Raw genomic sequence first — 17870 nt, 5'->3', positions numbered from 1 at the left:
TGACGTGTAATATGACGCTGCCTGTTAATTATGCATGCTTTAAAACGGCGTTGGAACACCGAGGCACGCCTGCGTTCGTACCTCCACACCCCCGTTATTAGTGGACTGCCCCTGTTACCACCCACAAAGCCTCTCCTGTCACTCATTTCACTGGGCTGTCTTTGCTGGGCGAGCGAGCGAGCAGGCTGTGATCTAGCGAATCGGTCTGAATCAGGCCCTCAGTGTTACTATGTAGCAGTGTGTATACTGTACCATGGCCTGAGTGTTACTATGTAGCAGTGTGTATACAGGGCCTGATTCAGAGCCGCTCGTAAGCGGCCGCTCGTTCGTTCCTACCGATGTTCGCACAACTGCGCATGCGTATGGATTTTAATACGCTTGCGCGAACCAGTCAGTGCGGCCGAAAATCGTGTGCTCCCTAAATAGCGAATGCCTGCTATTTTGAGTGACAGAATGAGGCGTATGTGGGTGGTAACGGGAAGGTGCTTGAAAACGGGGAGTGGAGGTCCGAACGCAGGCGTGCTTAAAGGTCAAAACGGGCGTTTTAAGGGTGTGCATAGTTAACAAAGCAGCGTCATTTACCACGTCACTTGGTTGTTTTCTAGTCAGAACTGCTCGCATGATTGTTGTAGGAAAAACCAACCACAAGAATAGCGAGCAGTTCAGACGCCTTTCGATGTACTCGATTAATCTAATAAATAGCGGACATGACGTATGATGTGAGCGGCCAGGGGGCGTTTTTTTCAAAATTACGTTCGCATGTTTTGTTCGCTCATTCAGACATAGAGACATGAACAGACCGCAAAGAGCGAACGGTTCATTTAAATAGCAGCCCCTTTTTCTGAACGAGCGAGCGCAAATAGCGTCCGGCTCTGAATCAGGCCCATTGTGCCATGACCTGAGTGTTACTATGTAGCAGTGTGTATACTGTACCATGGCCTGAGTGTTACTATGTAGCAGTGTGTATACTGTACCATGACCTGAGTGTAGCTGTGTAGCAGTGTGTATACTGTACCATGGCCTGAGTGTTACTATGTAGCAGTGTGTATACTGTACCATGACCTGAGTGTTGCTATGTAGCAGTGTGTATACTGTACCATGACCTGAGTGTAGCTGTGTAGCAGTGTGTATACTGTACCATGACCTGAGTGTTAGTATGTAGCAGTGTGTATACTGTACCATGACCTGAGTGTTGCTATGTAGCAGTGTGTATACTGTGCCATGGCCTGAGTGTTACTGTGTAGCAGTGTGTATACTGTACCATGACCTGAGTGTTACTATGTAGCAGTGTGTATACTGTACCATGCCCTGAGTGTTACTGTGTAGCAGTGTGTATACTGTACCATGACCTGAGTGTTGCTATGTAGCAGTGTGTATACTGTACCATGGCCTGAGTGTTACTGTGTAGTAGTGTGTATACTGTACCATGACCTGAGTGTTGCTATGTAGCAGTGTGTATACTGTACCATGACCTGAGTGTTACTGTGTAGCAGTGTGTATACTGTACCATGACCTGAGTGTTACTGTGTAGCAGTGTGTATACTGTACCATGACCTGAGTGTTGCTATGTAGCAGTGTGTATACTGTACCATGGCCTGAGTGTTACTGTGTAGCAGTGTGTATACTGTACCATGGCCTGAGTGTTGCTATGTAGCAGTGTGTATACTGTACCATGGCCTGAGTGTTACTGTGTAGTAGTGTGTATACTGTACCATGACCTGAGTGTTGCTATGTAGCAGTGTGTATACTGTACCATGACCTGAGTGTAGCTATGTAGCAGTGTGTATACTGTACCATGGCCTGAGTGTTAGTATGTAGCAGTGTGTATACTGTACCATGGCCTGTGTGTTACTGTGTAGCAGTGTGTATACTGTACCATGAGCTGAGTGTTGCAGTGTAGCAGTGTGTATACTGTACCATGAGCTGAGTGTTGCAGTGTAGCAGTGTGTATACTGTGCCATGAGCTGAGTGTTGCAGTGTAGCAGTGTGTATACTGTACCATGGCCTGAGTGTTACTATGTAGCAGTGTGTATACTGTACCATGACCTGAGTGTTACTATGTAGCAGTGTGTATACTGTACCATGAGCTGAGTGTTGCAGTGTAGCAGTGTGTAGATTGTGTTGCAGTCCTGTGTCAGTACCAGCATGCAGCTTGTGGTCTTACCTGCGTTGTGAGATCCAATGCAGCCCATGTTGGAGTGAGTGGGATAAACGCCGGGATATTGGGAGCCACAGACAGGGACTGCCAGGGGGATAGATGGAGGGGGACTCAGAGAGGGGAATGGGGGGAGAGGAAGGACCAGAGAACGGTAGAAGGGGGGAGAGGAAAGGAGAAAGGATAGAGTAGGGGGAGAGAAGGAAAAAAGAGGGAAGAGGAGAGAGGGGGGGATGTATGGAAAAGGTTCCCCGTCACTGGGGTCTCGGAGCTTGGAGCCGGAGGATCATATTGGCATGTCTCCGGACGTGACGAGCAGACACTGCCCTCTCTCCTGTCTCGCTAGCTCTCTCTCTCCCTCTCTCTCTCTCTCAGGGATGCTCAGGGACCAGCAGCCCAGGGCGGGGGAGGAGGGATGAGACTCACAAACAGAAGGAGTGAGGATTGGATGAGGGGGAGGAAACAGCTGGGAGATGGGAGCTGTCACATCTACAGGGGTTGCAGTCTCTCCGGCATGCTGTCTGTCTCCTGTAGGTCTCCCTGACTCTGGGGTGGTCCCAGTGTCTCCCTCTGTCTGTATCTGCTGCAGCCTGTCACCTGGATGTCTGTCTCTCGTAGTATCTCTCCTTGTCTCTGTTTGGGGATCTCTAGTACAACCTGCGCTTCTCTCCCACACACTGTCTCTCTCTCTCTCTATAGCTGCTTATGCTTTCTGGGCAGGATCCATCCAGCATCAATCACTGCACACAGCCATAAAGAGAGAAAGAGAGAGAGGACAGAGAGAGAGAGCGAGAGAGAGAGAGAGAGAGGACAGAGAGAGAGAGGGAGGACAGAGAGAGAGAGGGAGGACAGAGAGAGAGAGGGAGGACATAAAAGAAACAGTGAGAAGGGTGAGAGAGAGAGAGAGAGAGAGAGAGAGAGGGAGGACAGAGAGAGAGAGAGAGAGGACAGAGAGAGAGAGGGTTTACAGAGAGAGAGAGAGAGAGGGAGGACAGAGAGAGAGAGAGGGAGACAGAGAGAGAGAGGACAGAGAGAGAGAGAGAGGACAGAGAGAGAGGGAGGACATAAAAGAGACAGTGAGAAGGGTGAGAGAGAGAGAGGACAGAGAGAGAGACAGAGAGAAAGAGAGAGAGAGAGAGGGGACAGAGAGAGAGGGAGGACATAAAAGACAGTGAGAAGGGTGAGAGAGAGAGAGAGAGAGAGAGGACAGAGAGAGAGAGACAGAGAGAGAGAGAGAGAGAGGACAGAGAGAGAGAGGGAGGACATAAAAGAGACAGTGAGAAGGGTGAGAGAGAGAGAGAGAGAGAGGACAGAGAAAGAGAGAGAGAGAGGGGACAGAGAGAGAGAGGACAGAAAGAGAGAGGGAGGACATAAAAGAGACAGTGAGAAGGGTGAGAGAGAGAGAGATAGAGAGAGACAGAGAGAGAGGACAGAGAGAGAGAGAGGACAGAGAGAGAGAGAGGACAGAGAGAGAGAGAGGACAGAGAGAGAGCGAGAGAGAGAGGACAGAGAGAGAGAGGGAAGTCATAAAAGAGACAGTGAGAAGGGTGAGAGAGAGACAGAGAGAGAGAGAGGACAGAGAGAGAGAGGGAGGACATAAAAGAGACAGTGAGAAGGGTGAGAGAGAGAGTGAGAGAGAGAGAGGGAGGACATAAAAGAGACAGTGAGAAGGGTGAGAGAGAGAGGACAGAGAGAGAGAGAGGGGGAGGACAGAGAGAGAGAGGACAGAGAGAGAGAGGACACAGAGAGAGAGGACAGAGAGAGAAGGGTGAGAGAGAGAGAGAGAGAGAGAGAGGACAGAGAGAGAGACAGAGAGAGAGACAGAGAGAGAGGACAGAGAGAGAGAGAGAGAGAGAGGACAGAGAGAGAGAGTAAAGAGAGAGAGAGAGGGAGGACATAAAAGAGACAATGAGAAGGGTGAGAGAGAGAGAGAGAGGACAGAGAGAGAGAGAGGACAGAGAGAGAGAGAGGACAGAGAGAGAGAGAGAGAGAGAGAGGACAGAGAGAGAGGACAGAGAGAGAGAGAGGACAGAGAAAGAGAGAGAGAGAGGGGACAGAGAGAGAGAGGACAGAAAGAGAGAGGGAGGACATAAAAGAGACAGTGAGAAGGGTGAGAGAGAGAGAGAGACAGAGAGAGAGGACAGAGAGAGAGAGGACAGAGAGAGAGAGGGAGGACATAAAAGAGACAGTGAGAAGGGTGAGAGAGAGTGAGAGAGAGAGGGAGGACATAAAAGAGACAGTGAGAAGGGTGAGAGAGAGAGAGAGAGAGAGAGAGAGGGGGAGGACAGAGAGAGAGAGGACAGAGAGAGAGAGGACAGAGAGAGAGAGGGAGGACATAAAAGAGACTGAGAAGGGTGAGAGAGAGAGAGAGGACAGAGAGAGAGAGACAGACAGAGAGAGAGGACAGAGAGAGAGAGAGGACAGAGAGAGAGGACAGAGAGAGAGAGGGAGGACATAAAAGAGACAGTGAGAAGGGTGAGAGAGAGAGAGAGGACAGAGAGAGAGAGAGGACAGAGAGAGAGAGAGGACACAGAGAGAGAGACAGAGAGAGAGGACAGAGAGAGAGAGAGAGAGAGGACAGAGAGAGAGAGGGAGGACATAAAAGAGACAGTGAGAAGGGTGAGAGAGAGAGAGAGAGAGAGACAGAGAGAGAGGACAGAGAGAGAGAGGGAGGACATAAAAGAGACAGTGAGAAGGGTGAGAGAGAGAGGGAGGACATAAAAGAGACAGTGAGAAGGGTGAGAGAGAGAGAGAGAGAGAGAGGGGGGGAGGACAGAGAGAGAGGACAGAGAGAGAGAGAGGACAGAGAGAGAGCGGGAGGACATAAAAAAGACTGAGAAGGGTGAGAGAGAGAGAGAGAGAGGACAGAGAGAGAGAGAGAGGACAGAGAGAGAGGACAGAGAGAGAGGACAGAGAGAGAGGGAGGACATAAAAGAGACAGTGAGAAGGGTGAGAGAGAGAGAGGACAGAGAGAGAGAGAGGACAGAGAGAGAGAGAGGACACAGAGAGAGAGAGGACAGAGAGAGAGAGACAGAGAGAGAGGACAGAGAGAGAGAGCGAGAGAGAGAGGACAGAGAGAGAGAGGGAGGACATAAAAGAGACAGTGAGAAGGGTGAGAGAGAGAGAGAGAGAGAGAGGGGGGGAGGACAGAGAGAGAGAGGACAGAGAGAGAGAGGGAGGACATAAAAGAGACTGAGAAGGGTGAGAGAGAGAGAGGACAGGGAGAGAGGACAGAGAGAGACAGAGAGAGAGAGAGAGAGAGAGGACAGAGAGAGAGAGGGAGGACATAAAAGAGACAGTGAGAAGGGTGAGAGAGAGAGAGAGGACAGAGAGAGAGAGGACACTGAGAGAGAGAGGACAGAGAGAGAGACAGAGAGAGAGGACAGAGAGAGAGAGAGGACAGAGAGAGAGAGGGAGGACATAAAAGAGACAGTGAGAAGGGTGAGAGAGAGAGAGAGGACAGAGAGAGAGGATAGAGAGAGAGGGGGAGGACATAAAAGAGACAGTGAGAAGACAGAGAGAGTGAGAGAGAGGACAGAGAGAGAGAGAGAGAGAGAGAGAGAGACAGAGAGGACAGAGAGAGAGAGGACAGAGAGAGAAAGAGAGAGAGAGAGAGGACATACAAGAGACAGTGGGAAGGGTGAGAGATAGAGAGGACATAAAAGAGACAGGGGAAAGGGTGAGAGAGAGAGAGAACATAAAAGAGGCAGGGGGAAGGGTGGGTGAGAGAGAGAGAGAGAGAGAGAGAGAGAGAGCATAAAAGACACAGTGGGAAGGGTGAGAGAGAGAACATAAAAGAGGGGGAAGGGTGAGAGAGAGAGGACATAAAAGAGACAGAGTGGGAAGGGTGAGTGAGAGAGAGAGAGAGAGAGAGAGAGAGAGAACATAAGAGATTGGGAAGAATCAGAGAGAGAGGACATAAAAGAGACAGGGGGAAGAGTGAGAGAGAGCATAAAAGAGATGGGGTAGGGTGAGAGAGAGAGAGAACATAAAAGAGACAGGGGGAAGGGTGAGTGAGAGAGAGAGAGTGAGAGAGAGAGAGAACATAAGAGACGGGGAAGGATCAGAGGGAGAGAGAGAGCATAAAAGAGACAGGGGCAAGGGTGAGAGAGAGAGAGGACATCAAAGAGACGAGGAAGGGTGAGAGAGAGCATAAAAGAGACAGGGGGAAGGGTGAGAGAGAGAGCATGAAAGAGACAGGGGGTAGGGTGAGAGAGAGAGAGAGAGAACATAAAAGAGACGGGGGAAGGGTGAGTGAGAGAGAGTGAGTGAGAGAGAGAACATAAGAGATGGGGAAGGATCAGAGAGAGATAGAGAACATAAAAGAGACAGTGGGAAGGGTGAGAGAGAGGACATAAAAGAGACAGGGGGAAGGGTGAGAGAGAGGGAGAGAGAGAGGACATAAAAGAGACAGGGGGAAGGGTGAGAGAGAGAATGAGAGAGACAGAACATAAGAGACGGGGAAGGATCAGAGAGAGAGAGCATTAACGATGGGGAAGGATCAGAGAGAGAGAGAGCATAAAAGAGACGGGGGGAAGGGTGATAGAGAGGGAGAGAGAAAGAGAGAACATAAAAGAGACTTGGGGTAGGGTGAGAGGGAGAAAGAGAGAACATAAAAGAGACAGGGGGAAGGGCGAGAGAGAGGGAGAGAAAGAACATAAGAGACGGGGAAGGATCAGAGAGAGAGAGAGAGATAGAGAGAGAGCATAAAAGAGACAGGGGGAAGGGTGAGAGAGAGGGAGAGAGAGAGAACATAAAAGAGACAGGGGGAAGTGTGAGAGAAAGAGAGAGAGAGAGAGAACATAAGAGACAGGGAAGGATCAGAGAGAGAGTGAGAGAGCATAAAAGAGACAGGGGAAGGATCAGAGAGAGAGAGCATAAAAGAGACAGGGGAAGGATCAGAGAGAGATACTGTATCTATATATATATAGAGAGAGTGTCTAAGCTGGATAATTGGCTGAGACAAGATCAGTTTAAAATTGGATTGCAGCGACGCCATCTTGCAACTGGCCGCAAGACGCCATCTTGGAAATGAGATCACAAGACGCCATTTTGCGAATGGCCGCCTAAGCGCCATTTTAGATAAACTCACACTTTAGTACATGTGGTGATATTATATTAATACGCACAATTGCGCTGTTAACTAGTCGCATATTAGCGAATGCATCCTGTATGAAAATGCTGAATATTAGCTTCATGCACACGCATCTGCCCCAAGTTAACTAGCGTCTTTACATCAAACCCAACATACTCACACATTACATATTCACATACAAGGTTCCATAAGCTTTAAGGTATAAGATTCAAGTATGCACATTTATTATAATTGCTAGGAAATAAAGATTATTTCGTAGCTAAGGTTTTATACGTGATAAGTAAGCCATGTTTGGTATTGTACTGATGCGTACTCTCTCAACAGTATTCCGGTAATATCGATGGAGAGATCGCAACGTGCATTCTCAACTTATGGACCGCAGAGACTTCAAGCAACAAAATGTACATTATATGAACAACTGTTAGGATTTGCATGAGGCGGGAAACCAGAGACCACCAGTTGTTAGAGGCTGGACTGTGTCTATTTGAACCAACCTGTTAAATGCCTTGTAACATATGCCCTCACCTTTAGGACCAATGGTATTAGCAACAAACTTCTCTATTGTGTTGTTTATTCCTGGGGGGTATAAATATGTGTGCTCTGACCCTGGGTTCCTAGTCTTCGTGCTGAATGCTGATTGACGGGGGTTTCTTGCTGATGCCTACATCTGGACCAGAGAGCGCTGCGTATGTATTATTGTACTTGGGTCTGTATAATTTCTTTGCGCTAAGATATGAGGATCATAGCATGTAACTGCTGTACTTTTACTTGAATAATACTTTGTGCTTTGGAACCACAGGTTCTAGGTCTGGAGTCTTTATTTACTGTATGACTGCGTACGCAAAATAGCGTCATCCTTAGAGGTTTATAGGAAGGATATTAGAAGGTATAGGCAGGGATATTTATATGGTTCAAAGGCAGTATTGTTAGTTGGGGGCTCGTAGTGAAGTCACTTACCCACTCACACGGCACTTACGGTTATCGATTTCTCACCATAGAGTGGAGTGGCCACATGCAGGGTTTACCTGCAACCGCTCGGTGCTGAGAGATCGCTGCCCGTTTTCGTGTGAGCAAGGGACGCTGACTAGAATCCAGGGACAAGAGAGGAAAAAGTTTGTTTTCCTTTGTTGATAGAACCTAACATTTAAAGGGGTGCCGCAGTATTGAACACGTGGCTGAGTTGCAGTTTTGCGCACAGTAAAGACGCACTTTTGTGTACGCAGCTAAAGGTTGTCATACGCTTGTGTGGTAGTCGCATTATTGTGTATGCGACTGGTCGCACAATAGTGTATACGTACTTCCGGTTGTGCTGCCACGTGTTTAAACAAAGCTGTTGAGGTTTACATTCTTTTCAATTGTTGTCAATATCTGGGTTTACCAGGGCCGGATTAACAATGGGGCAGGTGGAGCTACAGCTCCAGGCCCTCCATTGAAAATAGGCCCACAAGATCTTCTGTAGTCTAGACAGAGATGAAAGGAAAAAAAAAATTCCTGTCACCACCAGCGGCATTGTGAGGTCCAAAGCACTGGCTGTACTGCCCATTCCTCTAGCAGTCAAAAGCCCTGCCCATTCATTCATGCTCGCCGAAGCTCCGCCCACCCACTGTACCTTAAGACCCACCCACCCGCTGCAGCCTAAGCCCCGCCCACATGTCATCTGTAGCCCCTCAATTCCTCCAGAGTACCTTGGCAACTGAGTTGGCGGGCACCTGGGCACTGAATTTTCGCGCAAAAAGGAGCCACAAAGTATGAGCTTTAGAGAAGTAGAGTGATAGATGATACCTGGCTGAGGAACATATATCTATATATGTACACACACAAATCCGCTGTCCTGCTCCCTTTGTATTTGCTGTTCCACCCCCCTCTCTACTGCTCTGTCTAGCTCCAGTATACAGAGCCAGTTCTAGACCATGTGGAGCCCAGTGATTTTCCTTTGGGATGCCCCCCTCACCCTCATACACATGCATACACACACTGCCCCCATACCCTCACAGACCCACACACTGCCCCCATATTCTTACATACATGCTGCCCCCATAGCCTCACACATAGGCTGTCCCCATAGCCTCACACACACCTCTTCCTGCAGCTGCACCAGCCTCCAGCTCAGAGTCCTTGCACTTCTGGGATAAGATATGATGCTATTGCCTAAATTCACAACATGGAAATTAACACTTTCTACTTCAGGGTCCATAGGGTATCCACAGGATACCTTGGGGTATAGGTGTGACATCAGTCAAAGAGTTAAGCTTTCAGCCTCCCAGGATGCACTAGGTCCCCCTCCTATACCCCGCCCCCGGGCCAAGGCACCTCAGTTTAGTTTGGTGCCCGGCCGGCGTCGGGTGCACCTGTCGGAGTGGGGGCTAGAAGAGCCCCTGAAGCTTTCTTCAGTGCAGCTGTGGCTGCACATCTGGATGGACAGTCAGTCCTGACGTCCATGCTGTCTTCCCTACACCCCCGCCGGTACCAGAACGCCGGTACCGATCCGGGGATGCTGGTGAGCATCTGGGGTCACAGCTAGCGGTGACCCCAGATGTTCCGGACCATGGCCGGATCCAAGGGGGACAAAGGTAAGCAGCGGGGTCCCGCGGTGGGTCCCCGCTGGTCACATGGTCCTAAGTCCCCAGGCAGGGGGCTCCCTGGAGACTGACTGCAGCGTGGAGCCAGGTACTGAACCTGCGCTTTCCACTACCCCCTGGGACAGCGGACCGCAGCAGAGCGGTAGCGCTGCGGCGTCCCAGGGGTTAAATGCATGCCAGGGGAGCGCGCCTTCCCTGTCTCACAGCCGGCGCCTCCCCCGCTGCACACAGCCCTCTCTGCACTGTGCTGACTGGTCCTGTGTCAGCGCTCCTCCCCCAGGCCAGCTTTTCTCTGCTCCTCGGCGGCCATCTTCTCTGCAACGCATGGTGAACGCTGCTGGAAGCCTGGAAGGAAGCATCGTGGTCTGGGTCCCCCCGCATACCTCTCCTCCGCTGTGGCTCAGGTCTGTGTATGCAGCGCTGTGTCCTACCAGGCCCTGTGTCTGTGTAGTTGAGTGATCAGCGCTGTTAGTGCAGGAATTGTTATTTCTCTGCATTGTATGTGACTGTGCTAGCGCTGCTGCCTGTAACTTTATCTTCTCAAAACTGTCAGCTTTATTACTGTCCCTGTTCTTTCTGCTAAAGCCCTTGCAGTGCGGTGCTGCAGGGTGGTCTCTCGCCTATTTAATACTTAATTGGTGAGAGAGGTCACATATGTGGTGCCATCATGTCTGAAAGTGATTTTCCCCTCCGGCTACAGTGTACCACGTGCAAAGTACCGTTAGCGGAGGGGGAGGGTAGCGCGGAGGGCCTTTGCCGGCAGTGTTTGTCCATGGCGCGGCCTATTACGGTTACAGCACCGGTACAGGAGCCGCCCTGGGCTTGTTTTGCTCAGGCGTTAACAGCTTTAGTGGGCCAGTTAGCTCCGCAGCCCGCGTTTACTCCGATGGGTTTGTCCCAGCAGTCTGTGGTGTCGTCACCCATGCATGGGTTCCCACGACAATTGGTGGTACCCCACAGTCTCCCTATTTCCCCGCTCCCGGGTTCTCAGGAGCCAGCGTGGGTTAACTCCCTGACGAGTTCTGTACAGCACTTGTCGGATGTGTTGCAAGGGGAGTCTGTGATGCGGCCTTATAAAAGGCCGGTGGCGTCTCTGTCCGCTCCTTATGAGGATGACGAAGGGACGTCTGATGATGGGGAGATTCTGGATCCTTACGATCAGGAACCTCTCCATACTAAGGACGCTGATGCTAAGTCCAAAGTATATATTCCTGGACTTATTCGGGCGGTCCGCACAGCCTTGGTGATTGAGGACGAAGTTCCCCCAGCGGCTAAATCTAAGTATGCCTTTTTCAAAGATGTGAAGGGCGATGCAACAGTCTTTCCTCTTTCGGGTCAGTTGGTGGACCATTTAGAGGAGGCGTGGAAACAACCTGGCAAAAGATACCAGCCGCAGAGACGCCTGGCGGTGGCTTATCCGTTCGCAGATAATTATTTTGCTAAGTGGGAATCCCCTCCACAGGTGGATTCTCACGTGACCCGTCTTGTCCGTAGTGCCACTTTGCCGATGCCATCCATGTTCTCCCTTAAGGATGCTACGGACCGCAAGGTAGAAATCTGCCTGAAGTCCGCTTATTCCCTTGCAGGGGGGGCAGCACGGCCGGCTATGGCCATTTGCTGGGTTGCCAGAGCGATGGAGCGCTGGGCGGATTCATTAGAGGCTTCTTTTGAATCCGACTGTCCGGCCGAACAGGCGGAGTTGATTGGCAATCTCCGTGATTCGGCCACCTACATCAACGAGGTGGCTCTAGACATTAGTACTCTGGTGTCTAGAATTTCTTCAGCAGTGGTAGCTGCTCGTCGTACCTTGTGGCTGCGATCCTGGAAGGCGGACGCAGATTCCAAGAAAGGTCTGGAAGCGTTGCCGTTTACCGGAGAAGTTCTCTTCGGTCCGGATCTGGATAAGATTGTGGCCACGCTGGCGGCAGCCAAATCTGCTTGTCTCCCGTCGGCCGCTGCTCCTTCTGGTTCTGGACCATCGTCCTTTCGGTCATCTAGGGCCCAGGGCAGGCCCAAACCACAGTCGTTTCCTCGACAGGCTGGCCCTAAGAAATCGGTCAAGCCCCGGAAACAGGCATGGAGTACCAGACGTCCGGCCCCCAAGCCAGATGACAAGCCTGCGGCCTGACGGTCTGGGCCTCCCTTTGGGGGATCCCAGGGTGGGAGGCCGCCTGCTGCAGTTCTCCCGGTGTTGGTCGTTCACTACGACAGACACTTGGGTTCTGGAGGTGGTCTCCCACGGGTACGCCCTCTCCTTCCGGCACAGACCCCCGGCTCGATCCTTCACCACGGGTCTACCATCAGACCGGAACAAGGCTACGGAGCTGCGGAAGGTATTGCACACTATGCTCCAGGCTGGAGTTATAGTGCCTGTTCCATTCTCCCAGAGGGGCCAGGGTTACTATTCAAATCTATTTTTGGTACAGAAACCCAATGGGTCATATCGTCAGATTCTCAACCTCAAAGCACTCAACAAGTCTTTGCGGGTCCCGAAGTTTCGGATGGAGACCCTACGGTCCATCATTCTGGCGCTGGAACCTGGGGACTACATGGTGTCATTGGACATACAGGACGCTTACCTGCATGTCCCTATTCTTTTGCGCCATCAAGAGTTCCTTCGGTTTGCAATCCGCAGCGACCACTTCCAGTTTCGGGCGTTACCTTTTGGCCTGGCACCACGTGTTTTCACCAAGGTGATGGCGGTCATGGCGGCTTCTCTGCGGCTGCAAGGAGTCCGCATGTTGCCGTACTTGGACGACCTGTTATTGGTGGCAGGATCTCCAGAGCTCCTGTTACACCACTTGGACCTGACCATTGCACTGCTGCAACGGCACGGCTGGCTAATCAACTGGCAGAAGTCCACTCTAATCCCATCTCGGAGGATTCTGCATCTTGGAGCCTTATTGGACTCGGGACAGCAAAGGATCTTCGTGATGGAGGACAAGATCTCTGCTTTACAGTCAAGGGTGCGCAGTTGTCAGCACAGCCGCCGGGTGTCCTTACACTCGGCGATGAGGTTACTGGGCTCCATGGTGTCGGTGTTCGACATGGTGGAATACGCCCAGTTTCACTCCAGACCTCTGCAGCACCTGATCCTGTCCAAGTGGAACGGGCTGCCTCAGTCTCTGAAGTCCCAGACGATTGTGCTCACCCCGGAGGTTCGCCTGTCCCTTGCGTGGTGGTTAAAGACGACCCACCTCAACAAGAAACATCCGTTCTGGGTTCCAAATTGGGTCCTGTTGACAACGGACGCCAGTCTTCGGGGCTGGGGAGCAGTTTCGGGTCCACACTTGTTCCAGGGCAGGTGGACGCCGACAGAAGCGGAGCTTCCAATAAATATCTTGGAACTCCGTGCGGTCTTCAATGCTCTCCTGCAGGCACAGCAGTTTCTCCAGGGTCACCCGGTGCAGGTCCAGTCGGAAAACGCTACCACCGTGGCCTACATAAACAGGCAAGGAGGAACTCGCAGTCAGGCGGCTCTCGTAGAGGTCTCTCGGATCCTGGTTTGGGCGGAGCGCAATCTTCCGGCCATATCAGCGGTCTTCATCCCGGCAGTGCTAAATTGGGAGGCGGACTTTCTAAGTCGCCAGGACGTTCATCCAGGGGAATGGTCCCTGCACCCGGACGTTTTTCAACTACTGGTGGACAGGTGGGGTCTTCCAGAAATCGACCTAATGGCGTCCCGGCACAACAACAAGTTGCCGGTGTACGGGTCTCGCACAAGAGACGAAGGGGCATCTCTGGTGGATGCTCTGTCCGTCCGGTGGACGTTCCGGTTCGCATACCTGTTCCCTCCGGTCTCCCTTCCACGGGTAATCCGGAAATTCAAACAGGAAGGAGGGACGCTCCTGTTGATAGCTCCCGCGTGGCCCAGACGGCACTGGTTCTCAGACCTTCAGGGTCTGTCCGTGGACAGTCCTCTGCGGTTGCCGCTACGACCGGACCTTCTGTCTCAGGGTCCTTGCCTTCACCCGGACCTGACTCGGCTGTCTTTGACGGCGTGGCTGTTGAGACGGCCATGCTGAGGTCCCGGGGGTTTTCCAGCTCTGTGGTGCGTACCATGTTACGAGCTCGAAAACCGTCTTCCGCGAGGATATACCATCGCGTGTGGCATACGTTCTTCCAGTGGTGTCGACCGAGAGGTTATGCACCGCGGGAGTTTCGTCTGTCTCGGATTCTCACCTTCCTGCAAGCGGGACTAGATCATGGGCTTCGCCTTGCTTCTTTGAAGGTACAGGTTTCGGCCCTATCTGTCTGGTTTCACCGTAGGTTGCTACAATCCCGGATGTGCGCACCTTTATGCAAGGTGTTCTCCGTATTCAGCCGCCCTTTGTTCCACCTGTGGCGCCTTGGGATTTGGCTGTGGTCCTGAGGGCTCTCCAAGGACCGCCGTTCGAACCACTGGGCTCAGTGGATATTAAATGGCTAACAGCTAAGACTGTTTTCCTTCTGGCCATTGCTTCGGCCAGACATGTTTCTGAGTTAGGGGCTCTTTCTTGTAGACCCCCTTTCTTGGTTTTTCATGGGAACAGGGCAGTGCTCCGCACTCGGCCCGAGTTTCTTCCCAAAGTTGTTTCCCAGTTTCATGTTAACGAGGAAATAGTTGTTCCGGCCTTTAACTCACCGGGTCTTTCCGTGGGTGAGGCCTCTTTGGATGTTGTGCGGGCCTTAAGGACTTATGTTGACCGCACTTCTTCGTTTAGGAAGTCGGACGCTTTGTTTGTCCTCTATGGCTTCCGTAAAAAGGGTTGGAGTGCTTCAAAGCAAACTTTGGCAGCCTGGATCCGTATGGCTATTTCTGAAGCTTATCTTCATGAAGGCCTACCGGTCCCTCCTTCTCTGAAGGCTCATTCCACTAGGTCTGTGGGTCCTTCGTGGGCAGCTCGACGTGGTGCCTCGGCAGTTCAGATCTGCAAGGCTGCTACGTGGTCTTCTGTCCATACCTTCGTGAGGTATTACAGGTTTGACACCTTCGCCTCTCAGGATGCTTCCTTCGGGCGGCGGATTCTCCTTTCTGCACAGGAGCGTCCCCACCCTTAAAGGATACTGCTTTGGGACATCCCCAAGGTATCCTGTGGATACCCTATGGACCCTGAAGTAGAAAATATGAGATATGGTAAGAACTTACCCTTGTTATCTCTATTTCTACGAAGTCCATAGGGTTCCACAGGACTCTCGCCCTGTCGCACCTGTGCTGTAGATGGGCTTTGCTCTGTTCACCGGTTTTCCGTCTCCCTCTGGTGAGAATGTGATTCTTGTATGTGTCCAGATCTTTGTTCTCTCTCTTCCTTCTCCTCCTCCGGCCTATGGCTTGGTAACTAACTGAGGTGCCTTGGCCCGGGGGCGGGGTATAGGAGGGGGACCTAGTGCATCCTGGGAGGCTGAAAGCTTAACTCTTTGGTGCCCTGCGACTGACGTCACACCTATACCCCAAGGTATCCTGTGGAACCCTATGGACTTCGTAGAAATAGAGATAACAAGGGTAAGTTCTTACCATATCTCATATTTTTACAGTTCAGGAAGAATCTCTTGCCAGGACACGGGTTCTGAGGGCTTAACGCAGATGCACATCCGTCAGCCTAAGCATGCATTATTGGGTACAGACTGAGAAGGATGTAAAAAATCTGTGTTACAACTTAGAATAGCACATAGGCTACGCTGGGCTTCACTTTCAAGAACTTGGTAAATCAGACAGCGTAGCATCCACCATAGAAACTTATGGGAGCTGCATTGTGGTCGGAAATAGGGGAACCGCTGCAGATATCGGAGATACCTCCTTCTAAAATCATGAGGATGCTTAATATTTGCATATATCCCCCGAAAACTTGTGTTTCTCGCTACAGCGCTGGTCACACACCCTGCAGTGGCACACTATAGGCCCTTCATAATTTCAGCTCCAGGCCTATGTGAACATTAATCTGGCACTGGGGTTAACGTGTATTTTTCTGCGCAGGAAAAAAGTGTGTAACAGTGAGTATTTGTTGGTAGGGGTAACTTGTTCCCTAAAGTTAGAGGTACCATATGACCTTTCAGGGCTAAATGCTAGCCGCTCGGTAAGCGGCTTACCGTTCTATACACAGCTGGTGTACATTTTGTCTTTGTTGTAGAGAGGTGCGTGGAAGTAGCCGACTTAAACTTCCATAGGTGTGGAAATTGCCTTCTTAAATCTTATCCGGGTGTGTGGAGTAGCCTTCTTCAAATCTTCACAGGTGTGTGGGCGCTGCCATTTAAATCGTCCACAGGTAAGTGAAAGTATCTTGACTGTCTTTCACCAGTTTAAATCTTTATTGAAAAACGTAGGAGTTGTCTCAGAATGGGAGCCATGTGAACAATAGAGATGTTAGACAATGATGTGCTGCTAATGGAAGCGCCATTTGGATCGGCCCATCGTATTATGCATGCTAAGTACGGTACTTATGCAGTAAGGTATTGTGATGTATGGTTTAAAATGACGATGAAGAGTGTTAGACCGTTTCCCAGAATTGGTAGTTTTCATAAAGATGTATTAGATAATGTCCGGGATCACATCAGTCTGATGCGCTCCCGAGAGAAAAAGGGCAAATATTATGAATGTTTAAAGTTGTGGCAGCATAAAGGGGATGCGTGGCTTAAAAATGCGCAAGCAATGCAAACTAGCATTGCGAGCGCATTTCCAGAGAATACATCCGCGACGCTGAATTGCAATGCGGGCGAGCCACAAAATGGCGTGCACGTGCAGCAAGGTAGCATTGCGGAAGGTATTGCCAGCAGTTCACGCGCACCACCCCCACCTTATGTGGATGGAGGTGCAAGTACAATTATCAAAAATACCCATAAAAATGTAACAAGCAATTTGTACCCTCTCTTAAGCAACTATAAAGAAAATGTTCATGATGTGGATGATGAGCCTATTGTAATGTCTGCCATTTCCCATGCTGTACAAATGGTAGATGCTATGCCACGACAATCACGAGTGGTGCCGCCATCTCCATCGGTAACAGCAAGGGAAGTGCTAACACCTTCTGCACCCGTAGAGGAAGTTGTTAATACCATACGTAGCAGCAACAGATTAAACCCCCAGCCAGGTAACAAGGTCAAAGGTAGCAGCGCTACCGGTCTGCATCCCATTCGGACAATAACTGTTCCGAATGGAAATGCAGATGCGAACGGTGTAGTGCCCACGAGGGAAGTGGTAATGCATTGTCCTTGGACAAGAGCAGAACTAAATTCTATCATAAATGATTTCCCCGATCCCAAAAAGGAACTAGCCAAATGTCAGAGATTTTTGAGGAATTTGGGTAGTTCTCATGAGCCAACTAATAAAGATTGGCGTGTGGTGTTAAGGGCCTGTCTACAACGCAATACCGACGTGACAAAATTTATCACGGATTGTGTATTGGATGGTGACGTTCCCTTAACGGACCAAGTAAACCAAGGTAACATTTCCCACATTGTAACTCAATTGGGTATATATTTTCCGGTAGTAGTTAACGAACAAAATTTTCACCATAAAGCAAAAGGAGAGTGAATCTGCAGGAGTATTGCGACCGGGCTCTGCAGGCTATCACCCAATACACTGGGATAGAAGATATTAAAGATAGCACTCACCACAGGGGAATGATAGGCACGGTACTCATGGACGGTCTTAAGGAAAACTTAAAGACTCAGGTTCAGACCTCACAACCTGGCTGGAGGGGAGTCACAATAGATACACTCATAGAATCTGCCATAGAACTTGATAAGAACATCTCAAAGAAGAGAAAGACCCAGAGCGAAAAACTAATGGCTGTCAGTATTCAAGCTCTGGAAGGAATGATGGTAACATCACTGCCAACAGACACACCTGCACCCACACACACACCTGCACCTGAACAGTTATATGCCCTCACTAATCCCACGCAACAGCAAACACAGCTCTATTCTACTAACCCTACACAACCACAGGTCCCACACTACTCACAAACTTCATATCCCCCACAATACCCTTATCCTCCATATCCTTACCCATATCCACCACCTTTTCCCCCTGCTCAAACCTCACAACAACCCGTGTCTTCATCCG

At 50.5% G+C, this 17870-nt stretch overlaps 1 protein-coding gene across 1 annotated transcript in view; it reads right to left on the bottom strand.

The window, feature by feature from the left end:
- Positions 1-2305, bottom strand: part of FAM131B (family with sequence similarity 131 member B) — a 163346-nt gene extending 161041 nt beyond the window's left edge. The window contains exon 1 of the mRNA XM_088479410.1: positions 2165-2305. Coding sequence (XP_088335536.1) covers positions 2165-2192 — 28 coding nt within the window. The 5' untranslated portion in view covers positions 2193-2305. The remainder of the gene's footprint in view (positions 1-2164) is intronic.
- Between the last annotated feature and the right edge of the window lie 15565 nt (positions 2306-17870).

Source organism: Taudactylus pleione, unplaced genomic scaffold, assembly GCF_031769625.1.
Source record: "Taudactylus pleione unplaced genomic scaffold, aTauple2 ptg000231l, whole genome shotgun sequence".
Lineage (NCBI taxonomy): Eukaryota > Metazoa > Chordata > Amphibia > Anura > Myobatrachidae > Taudactylus > Taudactylus pleione.
This window is presented reverse-complemented; position numbering and strand designations above follow the sequence as displayed.